Source organism: Ochlerotatus camptorhynchus, unplaced genomic scaffold (assembly GCF_037179485.1).
Source record: "Ochlerotatus camptorhynchus isolate MF236.1 unplaced genomic scaffold, CSIRO-AGI_Acam_v1.1 ptg000216l, whole genome shotgun sequence".
Lineage (NCBI taxonomy): Eukaryota > Metazoa > Arthropoda > Insecta > Diptera > Culicidae > Ochlerotatus > Ochlerotatus camptorhynchus.
This window is the reverse complement of record NW_027040706.1, coordinates 598,902-613,758: the sequence shown is the minus strand read 5'-3', so window position 1 is coordinate 613,758 and position 14,857 is coordinate 598,902. Positions and strand designations below refer to the sequence as shown.

The 14,857-nt window shown below is 40.2% G+C and overlaps 1 protein-coding gene across 1 annotated transcript; it reads right to left on the bottom strand.

The window, feature by feature from the left end:
• Positions 1–529: 529 nt before the first annotated feature.
• On the bottom strand, positions 530–7,307 carry LOC135703576 (NAD(P) transhydrogenase, mitochondrial-like). The gene is made up of 9 exons (XM_065224824.1): positions 7,148–7,307; positions 6,457–6,614; positions 6,279–6,390; positions 3,830–3,984; positions 3,630–3,770; positions 3,115–3,568; positions 2,102–3,047; positions 891–2,045; positions 530–828 (listed from the first exon to the last, which is right to left on the bottom strand). Exons 2-9 carry the CDS (start codon positions 6,545–6,547, stop codon positions 688–690), a joined length of 3,195 nt encoding a protein of 1,064 aa, XP_065080896.1. The 5' UTR covers positions 6,548–6,614; positions 7,148–7,307; the 3' UTR covers positions 530–687.
• Between the last annotated feature and the right edge of the window lie 7,550 nt (positions 7,308–14,857).

Genomic DNA, 14,857 nt, shown 5'->3' with positions numbered 1-14,857 from the left:
TCATTTCCAGTTTTTTACAGATGGGACTGACTTGCGATTATGGGCAGTGCAGTCTTCAAAAGAGTTGTTTCTTATTGTTTAAGCTACAAGCCCTGAAATTTTGAGTTAAATCAAGTATAATAAACCCATTATTGTATGATCGAAAGAGTGAAAGGGTGTTATTTTCTCATACATTGTGTGACCAAAAACCCCATATAAACTTTGAATCAAAAGCGCCAGCTCGTGTTACAACCAAATGCTATTAGGAATGCTTTTTCATACAAGGCATTAGGTTTCAAGCGGTTTTGGTCTACCCTGGGTGGGTAAAGGTTCAAGTCGATTAATTCAATTCTTGATGGTTATGTTCCGAATAAAGTTGAACTTACAGCCCCAGCAGTGTATGTTGGGGTATGGTGGTTGTTTACAAATAAATGATTTCGATGTGTCGTTGACTTTCACTTGTAGTAACAAAACCGAAATAATGAAAAACACATAATCAATCAGGTTTTTTTTTCTCTCAAAATCAAGATGAAATGGCTATTATCATTCATCATCATCATTCGATCCGCATTTATTTACACAATTCACCAAGTTGCATAACATCATTCAATGACACCGATAACATATACAAATAGACACATTGTATTTATGTATAAGTATAGATTGAACATCAATGTTAAAATCAGACATTAAAACACGTTTTCACACTCATTCTTCCTTAATCTTGGCCAGTAGTGCATCGCAAGTCTTCTTAGCATCTCCTAGCAGCATGGCAGTATTCGGCTTGTAGAAGATCGGATTGTCAACTGCAGCATATCCTACACCAAGGGACCGTTTCATCACGACAACCTGTAAGTGAAAAGTTTAATTTGTAAATCGTTCTTGAAAGAAGCGCTAATTAGTGTAATTACCTGATCAGCCTTCCACACACGCAGAACGGGCATTCCAGCAATAATCGAGTTTGGATCATCTTCCGCAGCGCTGTTTACTGTGTCGTTAGCTCCAATAACCAGGACCAGGTCGGTATCCGAGAAGTCTTCGTTGATTTCTTCCATCTCAAGCACATCATCATACGGGACACCAGCTTCGGCCAACAGTACGTTCAGTTGACCAGGCATTCTACCGGCAACAGGATGGATACCAAATCGAACCTTCTTTCCATGCGACTTTAGGATATTCACCATTTCGGCAATTGGATACTGTGCTTTGGCTACACACAATCCATATCCGGGAGTAATAATAATGTTCTTCGAGTTCTTGATCATGTCGACAACGCCATCAACGTTCACTTCCGAATGGGTTCCAACGATTTCTGCGGGTTTGCCTCCGGCAGTTGAAGTTGTTCCGTATCCTCCCAAAATGACATTGGGCAGTGAACGGTTCATTGCCTTGCACATAATATAGGACAGGATGGCACCAGAAGAACCAATCAACGCACCAACAATAGTCATGAGATTATTGTTCAGCATGAAACCTTCAGCGCACAATGCCCAGCCAGAGTACGAGTTCAACACAGTGATTACAACGGGCATATCCGCACCACCAATAGCAGCCGTCAGTGTAATACCCATAGCCGTGGACAGCGCAGCCGTTGTTCCCAAGAGTCCCAATCCTCCAGTCATAGTTGGTTCCATGTAAAACATTGCCATTGCACCCAGATTACCAGCCAACAGGCCAGCATTGATCATATGACGACCAGGTAACAACAGTGGTGCAGAGCTCAGAAAACCTTGCAATTTACCATATGCAACCAGCGATCCACTGAACGTGACTCCTCCAATGTATGTTCCCAGAAACAGTGCAGTCTTCAGTACATTGGCCGCCGGGTCGGTTGCCAAAGTGGGGAAGTCATGCATGTAAGTAGCCACACAGGTCAACACAGCCGCAGCACCCACCAAACTGTGGAAAGCAGCAACCAACTGAGGAAGGTCGGAGATTTGAATTCTCTTGGCAATGATCGATCCAAGCAGGCCACCAATTCCAGCAACTCCTCCCATTTGCATCAGAACTTCGGTGCTGGGAGCCATGTATCCTAGAGTAGCAGCAATACCTCCTGTGACACCCATCTGAAATTTATTTTATTATGGTTACCTATGCAATATGTTATTCACAGTGATCTTACGATTCCAAGTGAGTTACCCAGCCGGGAAGTTTTCTGCGAAGACAGACCAACCAGCGCTCCGATACAGCACAAGCTGGAAGCAAGGTACGCCATCTGGTGAATTTCAGGCATTTCCTGAAGAGTAGCTAAGCCATATCCTCCAAGGAACACAGCACCAGGAATTCCGTACAGGTAGATGTGCTCTGGTGGGTCCGTTGGTCTCTTGAACATGTCCAACATACGCTGTGTCACCAAGAATCCTCCGAAGATGTTAATAAATGAAATCAGAGCCGCACTAGCAGCCAGAGTTTCAACCGTGTTGGTTGGAGTCATACCACCACCCATCATCAACAGTCCACCGACAGCGGTAATGCCTGAAATGGCATTGGTCACCGACATCAAGGGTGAGTGCAAAGCAGGAGTAACTCCCCAAACCGTGTGATAACCAACTATTCCGGACATGGCTAAAGTTGTCATCATAGTAGTGAAAGCTGGATTAGGAGAGATTGCTCCCAACCCAAGCAAACTACCAAAACCAGCAGTGTAAAGCATGCTGTTCTTCAATGTTTCATTGAAAGGATTCGGCGGTAGGACTTCTGCCTTTACAGTGGATGTCGCTGGTACCGATGGTGGTGGTTTTGCGGAAACCGGGATTACTGGTGGTGGCCACATAAGATTGCCGTTCTGTAGCACAATGCTTCCTCGAACAACCTCATCTTCTAGATTGATGTTAAAGTGATCGTTTTCCCCCATCGAGAGCAGGAACTTGGAGATGTTGTTGGCATACAAAGTGGAACTCTGAGCTGGCAGGCGACTCGGGAAATCGGTCAAACCTACGTGAACCACATCATGAACCACTTCCACTTTTCCAGGAACGGTCGTAGCAACGTTGCCTCCTGCTTCTGCTGCCAGATCAACAATAACGCTACCCGGTTTCATTGATTTGACCATCTCTTCGGTAATAAGACTAAAATGATCGTACAGGGAGCAAATTAAATTTAAGAAATAAAATTATAAATTTATATCAAACTTACGTAGGTGCCTTCTTCCCCGGAATTAACGCCGTTGTGATAATCACATCAACCTCCTTACACTGTTTGGCAAATAGTGCCATCTCAGCCTCGATAAATTCTTTACTCATTTCCTTACTGTATCCACCGGCCGTGGAGCCATCCTCTTCCAAGTTGATGGTAAGGAACTCCGCTCCCATACTCTCGACCTGTTCCTTAACGACTGGACGGGTGTCGAAAGCTCTCACTATGGCACCCATACCACGAGCTTGTCCAATAGCGGCCAATCCTGCAACGCCTCCACCAATGACGAGAATCTTCGCCGGAGGTACCTTGCCAGCGGCGGTGATTTGTCCCGTGAAGAAGCGTGGGAAGTGATTGGCAGCTTCAATAACTGCCCGATAGCCGGAAATGTTGGCCATCGAAGATAGGGCATCGAATACTTGCGCACGCGAAATACGAGGAATGGCGTCCATAGCTGAGCAATAAATTGTGTTAGAATCATTTCATAAAGATTACGTGCTATCGTCTCAAATTACCAAATGCATTAACTTTCTTTTGAGCTAGTTTGTCGATCAGATCCTTGTTTTGTGTAGGATACAGGAATGAAATTACAGTTGAGTTATCCTTCAGTGTCGGGATTTCATTGTCCATTGGTTGTCGAACCTTAAGTACAATATCTATGAAAAAAACACAGCATTGTAACATCCCATCAAACCATATTAACCACAAAACCTACCGGATTGGAATGCTTGAGATTTGTCGACGATATTGGCTCCTGCGGTTACATAATCAGAATCACGAAACTTGGCGTCAAATCCGGCACCTGCTTCAACGTTCACTTTGAACCCCTTCTTGACCAAGGTAGCAGTTACGGCTGGAGTTATGGCAACTCTGTAATTATTTGGTTAGTTTAAATACTGGAATATTTCTTTAAATCTTTAAGGGGTTATTCTGAACAAGTCTCGTCAATGACGTTAGTCATCTCAGCATCTACCTCAACTTCTTAATATTGATCACTAGGATACAGCAGCAGTAAAAAAATAAATCGTTTTTTATATATATTTTTCGAAAATTGAAAAATAAAACTGTTTTGTCTTCATAATTTTATATCTTAGATGTTTAGATGCTGGAGTAAATAATACACCACTTTAAAATGCACAAGTATGCAGAACAAAGGTACAATATAAGCCTACAATAGGGGAGTTTTGGGTAAAAACCGACAAACGACAAATCAAAATCTAAAAACTAAAGGACTTGGAATGCAACTACCGTAAAACGGGGCCAAATCAATAAACGAGATATATTTGATCACTGAGGTTCTCATTATTTATGTCCAAATAAAATGCTTTTCACGTGTCCAATAATCGTGACTCATAGAAAGCAAAATTTACAGGTTTTATGTTTTAAACGCATACTTTGTAACCTCTTCTTGTAAGTTACAAGTAAAACATGCCATCATACCATCTTTTGGTTTTATTATTCCGAAAAACATTATTTTAGCTGAAATGAGTATTTGCAACCTTGCCCGGAACAATACAAATATTACAGTTGAAGAAAAATAATGAAAAATATCAGTGATCAAAACAGAGCCCACACAAACCCCACTGATCAAATTGACCCCGTTTTACGGTAATTGTAGAAGAGTTGCTCAGAATAACATGAGTTAGCAACAGTGCCGCCCTAGTGGATTAATTCCGAAATTAATTGACAGTTCAGTTACTAAGGACCAACTTTGCTGAAGTCCGACACATACATATCATTTGTTTATCACATTGCAAAAAATCATGTGTGGAACACATAAAAATAATCAATGAATTTTTATTAGAGCGCTATAGTGAGTGGGTTTGAAGCGAGGTTTGAAGACCCCTTTCCACGTCCAACCACAGGCCCGAACGACTATGATGATCGGAGGCGGCAGATGGTAGGACTGGGCTGGAGGATTTAGGGGCTTCCACTTTCTTTGTCCCTCATTCTCTCTCATTCTCATACCTACGCAGCATCTAGCACCGCAAGGATGTTGATTGTGATACACCAATATGTAAGCGTAAGTCGATATGCACTTTCATTGTTATATATCTCGAGAACGAGTAAAGATATCGCAAAACGGACAAAATTTTCGTCCTTTTCAAAACAAAATCATGTAAGAAACACGCTCCTACGCGGTACGTTAGAAGCGTTAGGTTCCTACAGTTGGAGACTTCCATAAGCAAATATAGAAACCTTACGCTTCTAATGTACCGCAACTAATGGGGTGTTTACATCTGTACGGATTTACTCGCCCTAGTGTACTCGCCAACTAGCACGAATTTCAGTTGCTCCTGAAATTTCATGCTGGTAGACGCTGATGCCCTTTACACACTTAGATTTTTCTACTCTGCTGTGCAAATCTCTTAAAAAAAAAAAGTTTTACTGAGATATCAGCAAACATTTCATTTGTTTGCTGAGATTCAGCTAAGCATTATCCGAGACTCAGCAATCAAATGTCACTTTTGCTGAGATCTAAGTGAAACTAATTTTGCCGAGATTTGCACAGCCGAGCTCGGTAGAAAAAACTAAGTGTGTAGCTCTAAGTGTAAACACCCCATAAAGGAGCGTTTACTTTATATATTTTGTTATAGATGCATATTTTATTTGGAAAAGTTCCCAAGGCGATTTCTTGGAGTTAGACCCTTTGCGCCACCTTTAACGAAAAAAGCTATTATACTGTGAAAACATGTCTACGCAAGATTTTGAAAAATATGTCCCACCCTATTGGGACAGCCATACACTACCCGCCAGGACATCGCAGGAGAGGAACAAGGAAATCAAGTCACCAGTAATTTGACCTGGGCCAAGGCAAAAACAAGCAGTCGCCCAGGAATGAAATTTTTCACAATGACTACCACAGAAGATGAGTGAATGCAGTTTTGTCATTGACGAAAAAGTTAATAACATTTCGACGAAAGTTTGTATGTTTGTCCATATTGTTGAACCGTGGAATATTTCAATGGCAATGCCATATTTCAGCAATTGCTGAAAAATCTCTCAGAATAAATAAAACTTTAATATGAAAATTGACAATAACCGTTAATAAAGTATTCTTCATAAGATTCGTGGAAAATTGTTTTTTTTTTTACTATCCCAGCAGTATTCGTTCTTTGAAAGAGATATTACATAATTCATTATTATGACACCCAAAAACTCACCGTCGTTCGTTGACCCATCTCTCCTTCGGAACACCGATAACAATATTTTTGTATGATACCCCTGCCACAGCAGTTGCGGGTTTACCATCTTTCTGAAGCAGCTTCACGCTACCTGTAATTTAAACCGTTGGTTTAAATCTTATTCAAACTATGGAAGGATTTGGTAGAAAGGATGTACCTGAAAACAGCCGCAACGGATGTATCGGCTTGGAAATCTGCAAGATGGCATTGCCTCCATAGCTGCATAGGCGGAGCACGCCACGCGTCATCTTGAGGCTGCTGTGTTATCAGCGAACGGGCAAATGAACGAACGACCGAAGGTGCAATGTGCAAATCCTGCGCAAAATATAGAAAAGGGAGAAGGAAAGATCGAAAGAGTCATTAATTCCTATTCATTCAAAAGTCAATAGGGGCAACTAGTGTGATCGTTGTTTCTTGAATCAATTTTCACGTTCACTTGTTCGTATCAATTTACAACAAATGAGATAACATTTACACAAACAAATTATTTATTTTCTACAATATTGCTCAATTCCAACCCGCGGCATTGCAGTTATTTGAAAGTATCACTGAGCTAAATCAATAGCGAAACATTCGCTCGTTCATTCTAATCAGTTTGCAAATAAATATGTTGAACCAAAAAATAAACATCCTACAGCTTTCTTCATCACTATCTACTTTATACCTGCAATCACACATGCAGCACATTTTCAAACTCTTGAGGGTTATTTTTACCAACGATCGCATCAATTGCATCCCATATATCTTCATACAGATTCACTTTCATGCAAAATGTGCGTAGCACTGAATATTGTAATACTAGCACATATTCCCTTCTACGTATAACACCTTCAGCTATATGTAATTACCTATTTAGAATCGATGTCAATGAATGCCTTCGGTTACCTCTATGCAATAAATGAAAATGCACTAATTTAAAGGATATAACCGAAAGATAGACTAATACAGAAAATAAAAGAAAATGCGAAAAAGAACAAATCTGCGGACAATATGCCAAATAAATGCAACCGGCAAGTGTCTCCTCGGAGTCACTGTACTCGACTGAGATGTGGGGGAGCTTGGTGAATTCGAACGGCCGGCATAGCAGTAGATGCACTGTGAGAGTGTTTGTAAATATCCCCTATCGGACGCGCTTCTCCCTTTCGACGACGGTCGTCGGGTTGGGAGGATGGAATAGATTGATGATATGGCTGTGCCGGTGATGTTGACGGTTTGCACCAATACCTCGTTAAACGATCCTATCTCTGTTTTTTCAACTAAAACTGTTACAACTGAAATGGACAAATTTTCTCGCGTCACTTTTCAAATGGACCAATGTAACATATCCACCATTTTGAAAAAATCGAAGTTGAAGTTCGGCAGATTATTATTTTAACTGCTTAGAAACAATTAATTTTGCAATACTATTTTTAATGTAGTCAATGAATAATAACGCTGAAAATTCAGTAAAAACGGTAAAATCACAATTTTGCTTTGAATTTCAAAGTACAAAATAGAAAAAAAACTCATAAGACGTTTTGACTAGTCAAGTTGTACATCGGACATGTTCCATTGGACGATTTTTCTCAATGACATAATCAATGCGTGTTACATTGGACGTTTTGTTCTAAATCATACTAGATACTCTTTCACAGATTTCAGAGTAGAGTACTTAACTTTAGATTGGCCCCACCTTTAGAAAATGAGCACCAATCATGTTAGGCAGTTCGAGTGACCGAAGTAACAATCATGTACCCATCATTTTAAACTGTACATTGGACAATTTTTGACCTATAATTATCTTAAATAAATGAAAGTTATTTGGATGGGTGTTTTTGCACCACATACAACGATAGAAAAGCAATAGTTTGTATCGCTTAACTCGATTTGTTTACATTTGTTACCTAGGACCTTTTGAAAAAAGACGCGAGAAATGTGTTATTCTCAATAGCCATACATATAACGAAAGCTGCATGTGTTCATATTGCGATTCATGCGTCAATCTGGCTTTATGCGCAATACGTTGTGCATGCGCTAAATATAATTTTCATTAGACACCTTTTTATATCATAAGAACAATTTTCAAAAACGACAGAATTTAGGATCGTTAACATGTACACACTGAATTCATATCACCGAAGTCGATATAATTTTACTGAGTTTTTGAACAGCTGAAAAGGTTAAACCGTTACACGAAGAAAACAATAAAATCGAATAAAAAGAATATTAAATTGAGTTTATTGATTTTGTAACTTTTTAACTGTTCACTGATTTTCAATCTTTTACCGAACAGGCCTGGATTAGTGTGTATATTTTTTATGAAACAGAGATGAACATGCATTCAATTCCTTGTTTAACTCTCAAGCCCCCAACGTCTGATATTGAAAAATGCCAAAACTCTCACAATTCGGTCATTTCTGAACAGATGTTTCATCTATCTAAGGTGATGGCAAAACCGGATTTGCTAAAAAAAAACAGCGGAATACATTTGAAAAACCTTATCTGAGTCAAGTCTTTTTCAAATATTCATGGCTTGTTTTTTTTTAAGTTTTCTATCCGCTTCTAATACTTTTCTAACATTTGTAGTGATCTGACAGAGTTGTTGGTGTTCCAGCTGATTCCGACAGAGGTTCTAGCTTATTCCGACGGAGATTTCAGATGCTGCCAATGACGGTTCTAGACGATTCTGACGGAGGAGAGTCCAGTCTATACCGATAAAGATTTCAGACGGTTTGATGTTTGTGACGGAGGAGATTCTGAATGATTTCGGTGAAGATTTCAGATGCCACCCACAAGGGTTCCGACAGATATTCCAAACGATTCTGACAGAGATCCCCTACCATTTCGAAGGTTCCAGAAAAAAATTACAAGGGACAGCCCTATGGGGTTGTACGCAATGGTGCCAATCTGCACAGTACCGCAATGTGAGCCAACAGCAAAGCCAATGCTGCGTTCATCAAAACTGATCTGACAAATCAAACGGCCCTTTTCAGCATCACAAAAAATTTCAGGCTTAAGAGTTAATTTGAATTTCTATCTTCTCAATGTAATTCTTCAATGCATTACGTGTAAATATTTACATCATTGACAAATCTCAGGTATTCATGACGTTTAGATATTTGAAAACAACGCGAATGAAGGAAAGAGAACTACTGCGTCAGAATCTGTCATGATTACCTGAGTTTTGTCAAAAAACGTAAATATTTATGCTGTATGCAGCAAAGAATAGGCAGTCCTGCAGTTTTGTGTCAACCATATGCTATGATCACCATAAATACTTCACTCCGGCCCAGTTGCTTCAGGATTAGAAGCTTGGTTGCTACCATTTTTCCTGGTTCCAGGAATTTAATTCTTGTCAAGTTGAGTAGAACTCCTTAACCAGCTCACCAGCTTAGTAGGACACATCCAGCTCACCTCGGTCTTCCTCGTAGATCAGACCGTAGATACGCATTATCACGACGAGCCTGACGACAGTCTTGGAAATACCCTGTAAGTTATCATGCAACACCTTACGATGACGCTTGGCTCCTTCGCCGAAGCCTTTGTCTTCCTTGCCACGTCCAGGCAATGTTTATGCTATTTAAGGGGGTATTCCCAATCTTTTGCCTTTTTTCGGCCTGTTTTTCAATTATTTTTTTTTCAAGGAAAATGAATAGTAATGCGCCAAACTCTTTGGGATTCTTGTTTATTGAACATTAAAGTTTACAAATAAATTTTTTTCGACATAAAAAAAGACATTATTGACGTCACAAAATGGCGGCAAACAGACCCCTGTTCGCCGCAAACGCCTGGACGGGCGAAGACTTTTCTCTGGAACGGCTTCATCTGAAACAGATTTCGTGATGAAATTATAATCTGCATAAGATTCTCTGGAGCTTCTCCCGTTGGCAGCAAAAAATCTTGCAAATTAACAAAATGGCGGCCATATGAAAAAACAGGCGATTTTTAGCCCGCTTTATTGCAGCTTTAAGGTGCTTCAAACAATGTTAAATGTTAATATTTTTGGCTGAAAGTGGGAGAAGAATTTAATAAGGAACAAAATGCGCAAAGATTCAAGTCAATATCTCTTATAGTTTCTGAGAAAAATCTTCGCCCGATAAATAAAATGTGGTTTCGAGAAAAACGCGTTTAAAGTTTTGACTTTAGTGAAAACCATTTGGGGGTTCTTACCATTAGTCAGCTATGCCTGGACACCGAATTCGCTGATCGGAAAACGGCTTGGGGGGATGAAAGTATATAGTCTAAAGTACAAAAAAACGTGAAAAAAAAAATTTGATTTTTTGAAAAAAAAGATCGGGAATACCCCCTTAAGCTGCCTTCGGGTACGGTTGACAGGAAATGGATGCGAAAAACTTTCCATACAACTCTAGAGAGCGAGCCTAATACATACTGACCTGCTTGACGGTCTAACAAAGAATGATTCTTATTTTGACCATGAATACCTATTTTATACCTACCCGAAGGCTAAATTCTTCTTGCAAGTTGTTGCATTTTTGTTCTTTCATCGTTTATGATTGGTTGAACATAACAAAAGTATGTTATTAAGTAGAAGAGAAAGCGGTTGAAACTTTTATTCAACGTGTTCGATTCATCGTATGTGCACCGTAACTATGCACAATGGCTCGTACCAAGCAGACCGCTCGTAAGTCCACCGGAGGAAAAGATCCTCCTGAAATCGCTCAGGACTTTCAAGACCGATCAGCGCTTGCCAGCAAGGCCCTCTGGTCAGTCTGTTCGAAGATACCAACCTGTGCGCCATCCACGTCAAGCGTGTCACAATTATGCCAAACGACATTCACCTGGCTCGTCGTATTCGTGGTGAACGCTCTTAATTTCTCCGTCGAAATCTAACAAAACTGGCCCTTTCCAGAGCCATTAAAAGATTCTACAATAGAGTTGGGAAAGAAATTTCTGCTGATTTCACTGATCGCATCACAGTGAATCCTGATCTTAAAATTGCAACCAGCAAGTGCCCTAGAACCAAAAGCGGTGCGATGCTAGTTTTCATTGCTGTAACGACGACTGTAAGGGGCTTAGAAGCAGAAGGATGAAAGCCAATTCTCTATCGATTTCCTCTTTTGTGATCACCAAGGCTTCACTAACCTATTTCACACTATTTCTGCTATTCTCTTCTATCATCCACATTAACAATGGTATCAATGAATGTGCCTTTGAGTTAACGTTATCCGACCTGCTTAGTTGCTCCTCCGTGAATAATCAGAACTAATCAACTTGCACAGTGCGGTTGTTGTTAGAGACCAAGAATTCCTCAACATCTCCACGGCTGTCTCGAGGAAGATAGTTGTGTTAGTGAGGTAGGTTATTTTTAGATCAGGATTCATGTGGTAAGTGATGCGATCGGTTAAGCAGGATTTGTTTTTATTTAAATCTAGTGGGGATAGGATAAGGCAAAGTGAAAAATTGCAAGGATGGGGACGGGCCTGGGATTGAACCCCGACCTTCTGCTCAGTAAGCAGAAACGGTAACCACTGAGCTACCGAGCCTCGTCGTAATGGTACATCGACATGTTTCGTCTAGGAATGATTATCTGATGACTGTGTTGGGATAGCAGCATAAGCATGTACGTAATTGGTCAATTTATTAGTTAATTCGACGGTTTTGGACAATGCTGCACATTTACCTCTTTTTCAATAGTTTCTTGTTAAAAAAAATTAACTATCGGAAGCATTGCTATCGATGCGTAGAAATATTGCTGATCGATTGTTGTTAAAAATTTTGAAATTGGACCAGGGGTTGCTGAGTTATTAACGTTCAAAATCTTTCACAATTTTGTTTCATGTTCCATTTTCGGTTTTCACAAAGTGTACTCCCATATAGAAATCACAGACGTTGGTCTACGTCAAAAAGAACAGATTGATTTAGTTTGTTTTCCATCCACGATAATATCGATATCGTCTCTTCGTCGATTTTCTCTTCAAATTGCTACTGTTAAGGGAAGCAGTTTTCTGAAATTTGTCCAATACAGTGCTGTAACCTCGGCTGTAACAGGTTGTATTGACCATCAAAAGCAACAACAAATGCACCGAGAAATTTTAATCCAAGTGAGTTATTAACATTGAATGGATGCAGATCAGCGTACAGGAGGTCCGCAAAAAGATTGTTACAAAACTGGAAGTATGTAGATTATTCCTTGACATTGTAATTGGTTGTTTGATTCAATCTGAAGCATCTGAAATCTCCACTGAAACTCCGCAAACTCCGTTGAAATCGACTGGAATCTTTATCGTAATCGTCTGGAAACTCTTCCGTGGTGAAAGTCAAGTGAGCTCTGTCGAAATCGTCTGGAATCTCCTCCGTCGGAATCGTCTGGAACCTTCATTAGCAGCATCTCCACCAAAATTGTATGGAACCACCTCCTTCGGGAACGTCAGTAAACTCCGTCGCAATCGTGTGGAATCTTTGTGGCAATCGTTGTCAAGTGATTTTTAAACCTAGCAGAATAACTCATTTCTCGTTATATTTCTGCACAAGTACACCAAGAAAGGATACCAGCGGAAGCGGAACCACCGACAAACCGGCATGAAACTTAAACTTAAGGGGGTAGTACACTTTGAACGTCCAAAAAGAGGTCTGCTTTGTGCTTCGGTTGAGAGAGGTTGTGCCGTTCCTCCGTGGCGTGTTATTTTTCTGGTGTCGGCAGATTAGTCCCGTGCGCAATAATTTAATCTGATTGAATTAGTTTTTGCAAACGTTTTGTTCTGGAATTAATGATGCAATGGTGTTTTGTGTGCTCTCACATTGTTTTTTGTTATCCGGCATATGACCTCAATCACGCCTGATCTATTGTTCGGTTGGTGCGATGAGCCAGGCTTTTGTTCAAGCGAGTGAGCGCGCTGATCTATTTTTATGTTGCTACGATGAGCAACGTCTTTGTGTAGTGTTAAAGAAGAAAGTCCGAAAACACATGACCTTGATTATGCGTGGAGTGTGTTCTTTTGTGGATGCGAGCTAGAAGAGCGTTATCAGTGATTGCGGTGGTTCAAGGAACATTAAATAAAGCATTTTCGAAAACATGACGCTGCAAAGTCACTAGGCCAATCGGGTGAGATCTTTTCATTTTATCTATTTAGATTCCATTTGTGTCACTGATTTATAAAATGCTCTATATTGACAAATAGAGCTTCCAAATCATTCACCCTCCCACTAACACAACTCTTTCCGTCCTGTGACACCTATGAAGGTAGTATGGGTTCCCTGCACCTTCTTAAGTAGATGTTGAATTAACTTTCCCTCCCGTCCCCTGCGATTGTAAGGATGTGGCCAGGTGTATAATACGATGCTTGTTTTGTAGATTTTATGTTTGTGTGGGGAAAATCACAAATCCCAAGTGATATTTTCTGCGTCAACACACGATATTTTCTGCAAAACGTATTAGTTGACCATTAAACAGCCACCCACGATTTGTACAATCGCATATGCTATGCTATGCTATGCTATGCTAAGTACACCAAGAAAGGATACCTGTTGCTTTTAAGAAGCTGCGAGCTCCAGAGACGGTGGAAACGATGCAACGACGCCACGGAGTTGAACGCTAACTAAGTGCCTTCGTTGTAATAATGTTGTTGAAGGGAATTTTTAAATATTAAATGGATGGACCAAATGAAATTACTGACACTTTACAATACAGTTTACAATACAATTACGCAAGTGTACGCGTATGAAACGTATAAAAGTCAAAAGACGGGAAATCCTTTTCTATGTTTTTCTAAGCTCCACAAAAGATTGCAATGATTAGTAAAGCACTAAAAAGCTTTGAAAAGCCTGACTTTGCTCAAATACTGCCTGCGGCTGTGGAATAGTTCTAGCGACGTTTCATCACTAACCCACGTTGCCGAAAGCATTTCCAGTTCATGGTGTGTTATAATACAAGTCTTCGTTACGCAATTATTGTATTGCTCCTCTCGTCATACCGTACTCTAACGGAACTATCTACCCATCCTGTTCTAGACTATACATGCACTTCCACTTCGAATTTGCAATTACACAAATCTTGGAAATCAGTGCCCCATATAATTTGAAATTGCTATTTTATGTATGCTGCAGTGCATCGAACGTGGAGTAACAATTTAAAACGTGTCGAGTGACAATTTAAATGTTGCACTTCCACAGTTATTAATTGAGAGCTTTCGATGCCTGTACCATTTTTGCATTAGTATCATACTCTATGCCCAGGGAAGACGAGAAATTTCCCGTGAAATTTCTAGGCCGGACCAGGTATCAAACCCAGCCACCACCTCCAGCATGGTCTTGCTTTGTAGCTGCGCCTTTACCGACTGAGCTAAGAGTGGCTGTCAATACTCACAACATGTTAAATCGACTTTTCAAAAATCGGCCTTCGTCTGGCACACAGGACATGTTTAACGAGTTTTCACCCCCAAAATGAGCCGATTTGGTCAAAGCAGTGATGAGATATCGTGGGACCCATTTTTTCAAACCACTAACTTCAAATAAAAATATATCAGCGATTTGAAGGAAAATGGCATTTTTGGGCAAAAGGAAATTTTCATTCAAAACAAAAAATTCCAGAATAAATGGATTAGCAAATTATTATGTAACCG

Coding starts and splice junctions, on each gene's coding strand:
- LOC135703576 (XM_065224824.1), bottom strand. CDS start 6,547: ATGACGCGTGGCGTGCTCCGCCTATGCAGCTATGGAGGCAATGCCATC. Junction 3,048..3,114: donor CCGGGGAAGAAGGCACCTAC/GTAAGTTTGATA, acceptor CGATCATTTTAG/TCTTATTACCGAAGAGATGG. Junction 829..890: donor GTGTGTGGAAGGCTGATCAG/GTAATTACACTA, acceptor TTTCACTTACAG/GTTGTCGTGATGAAACGGTC.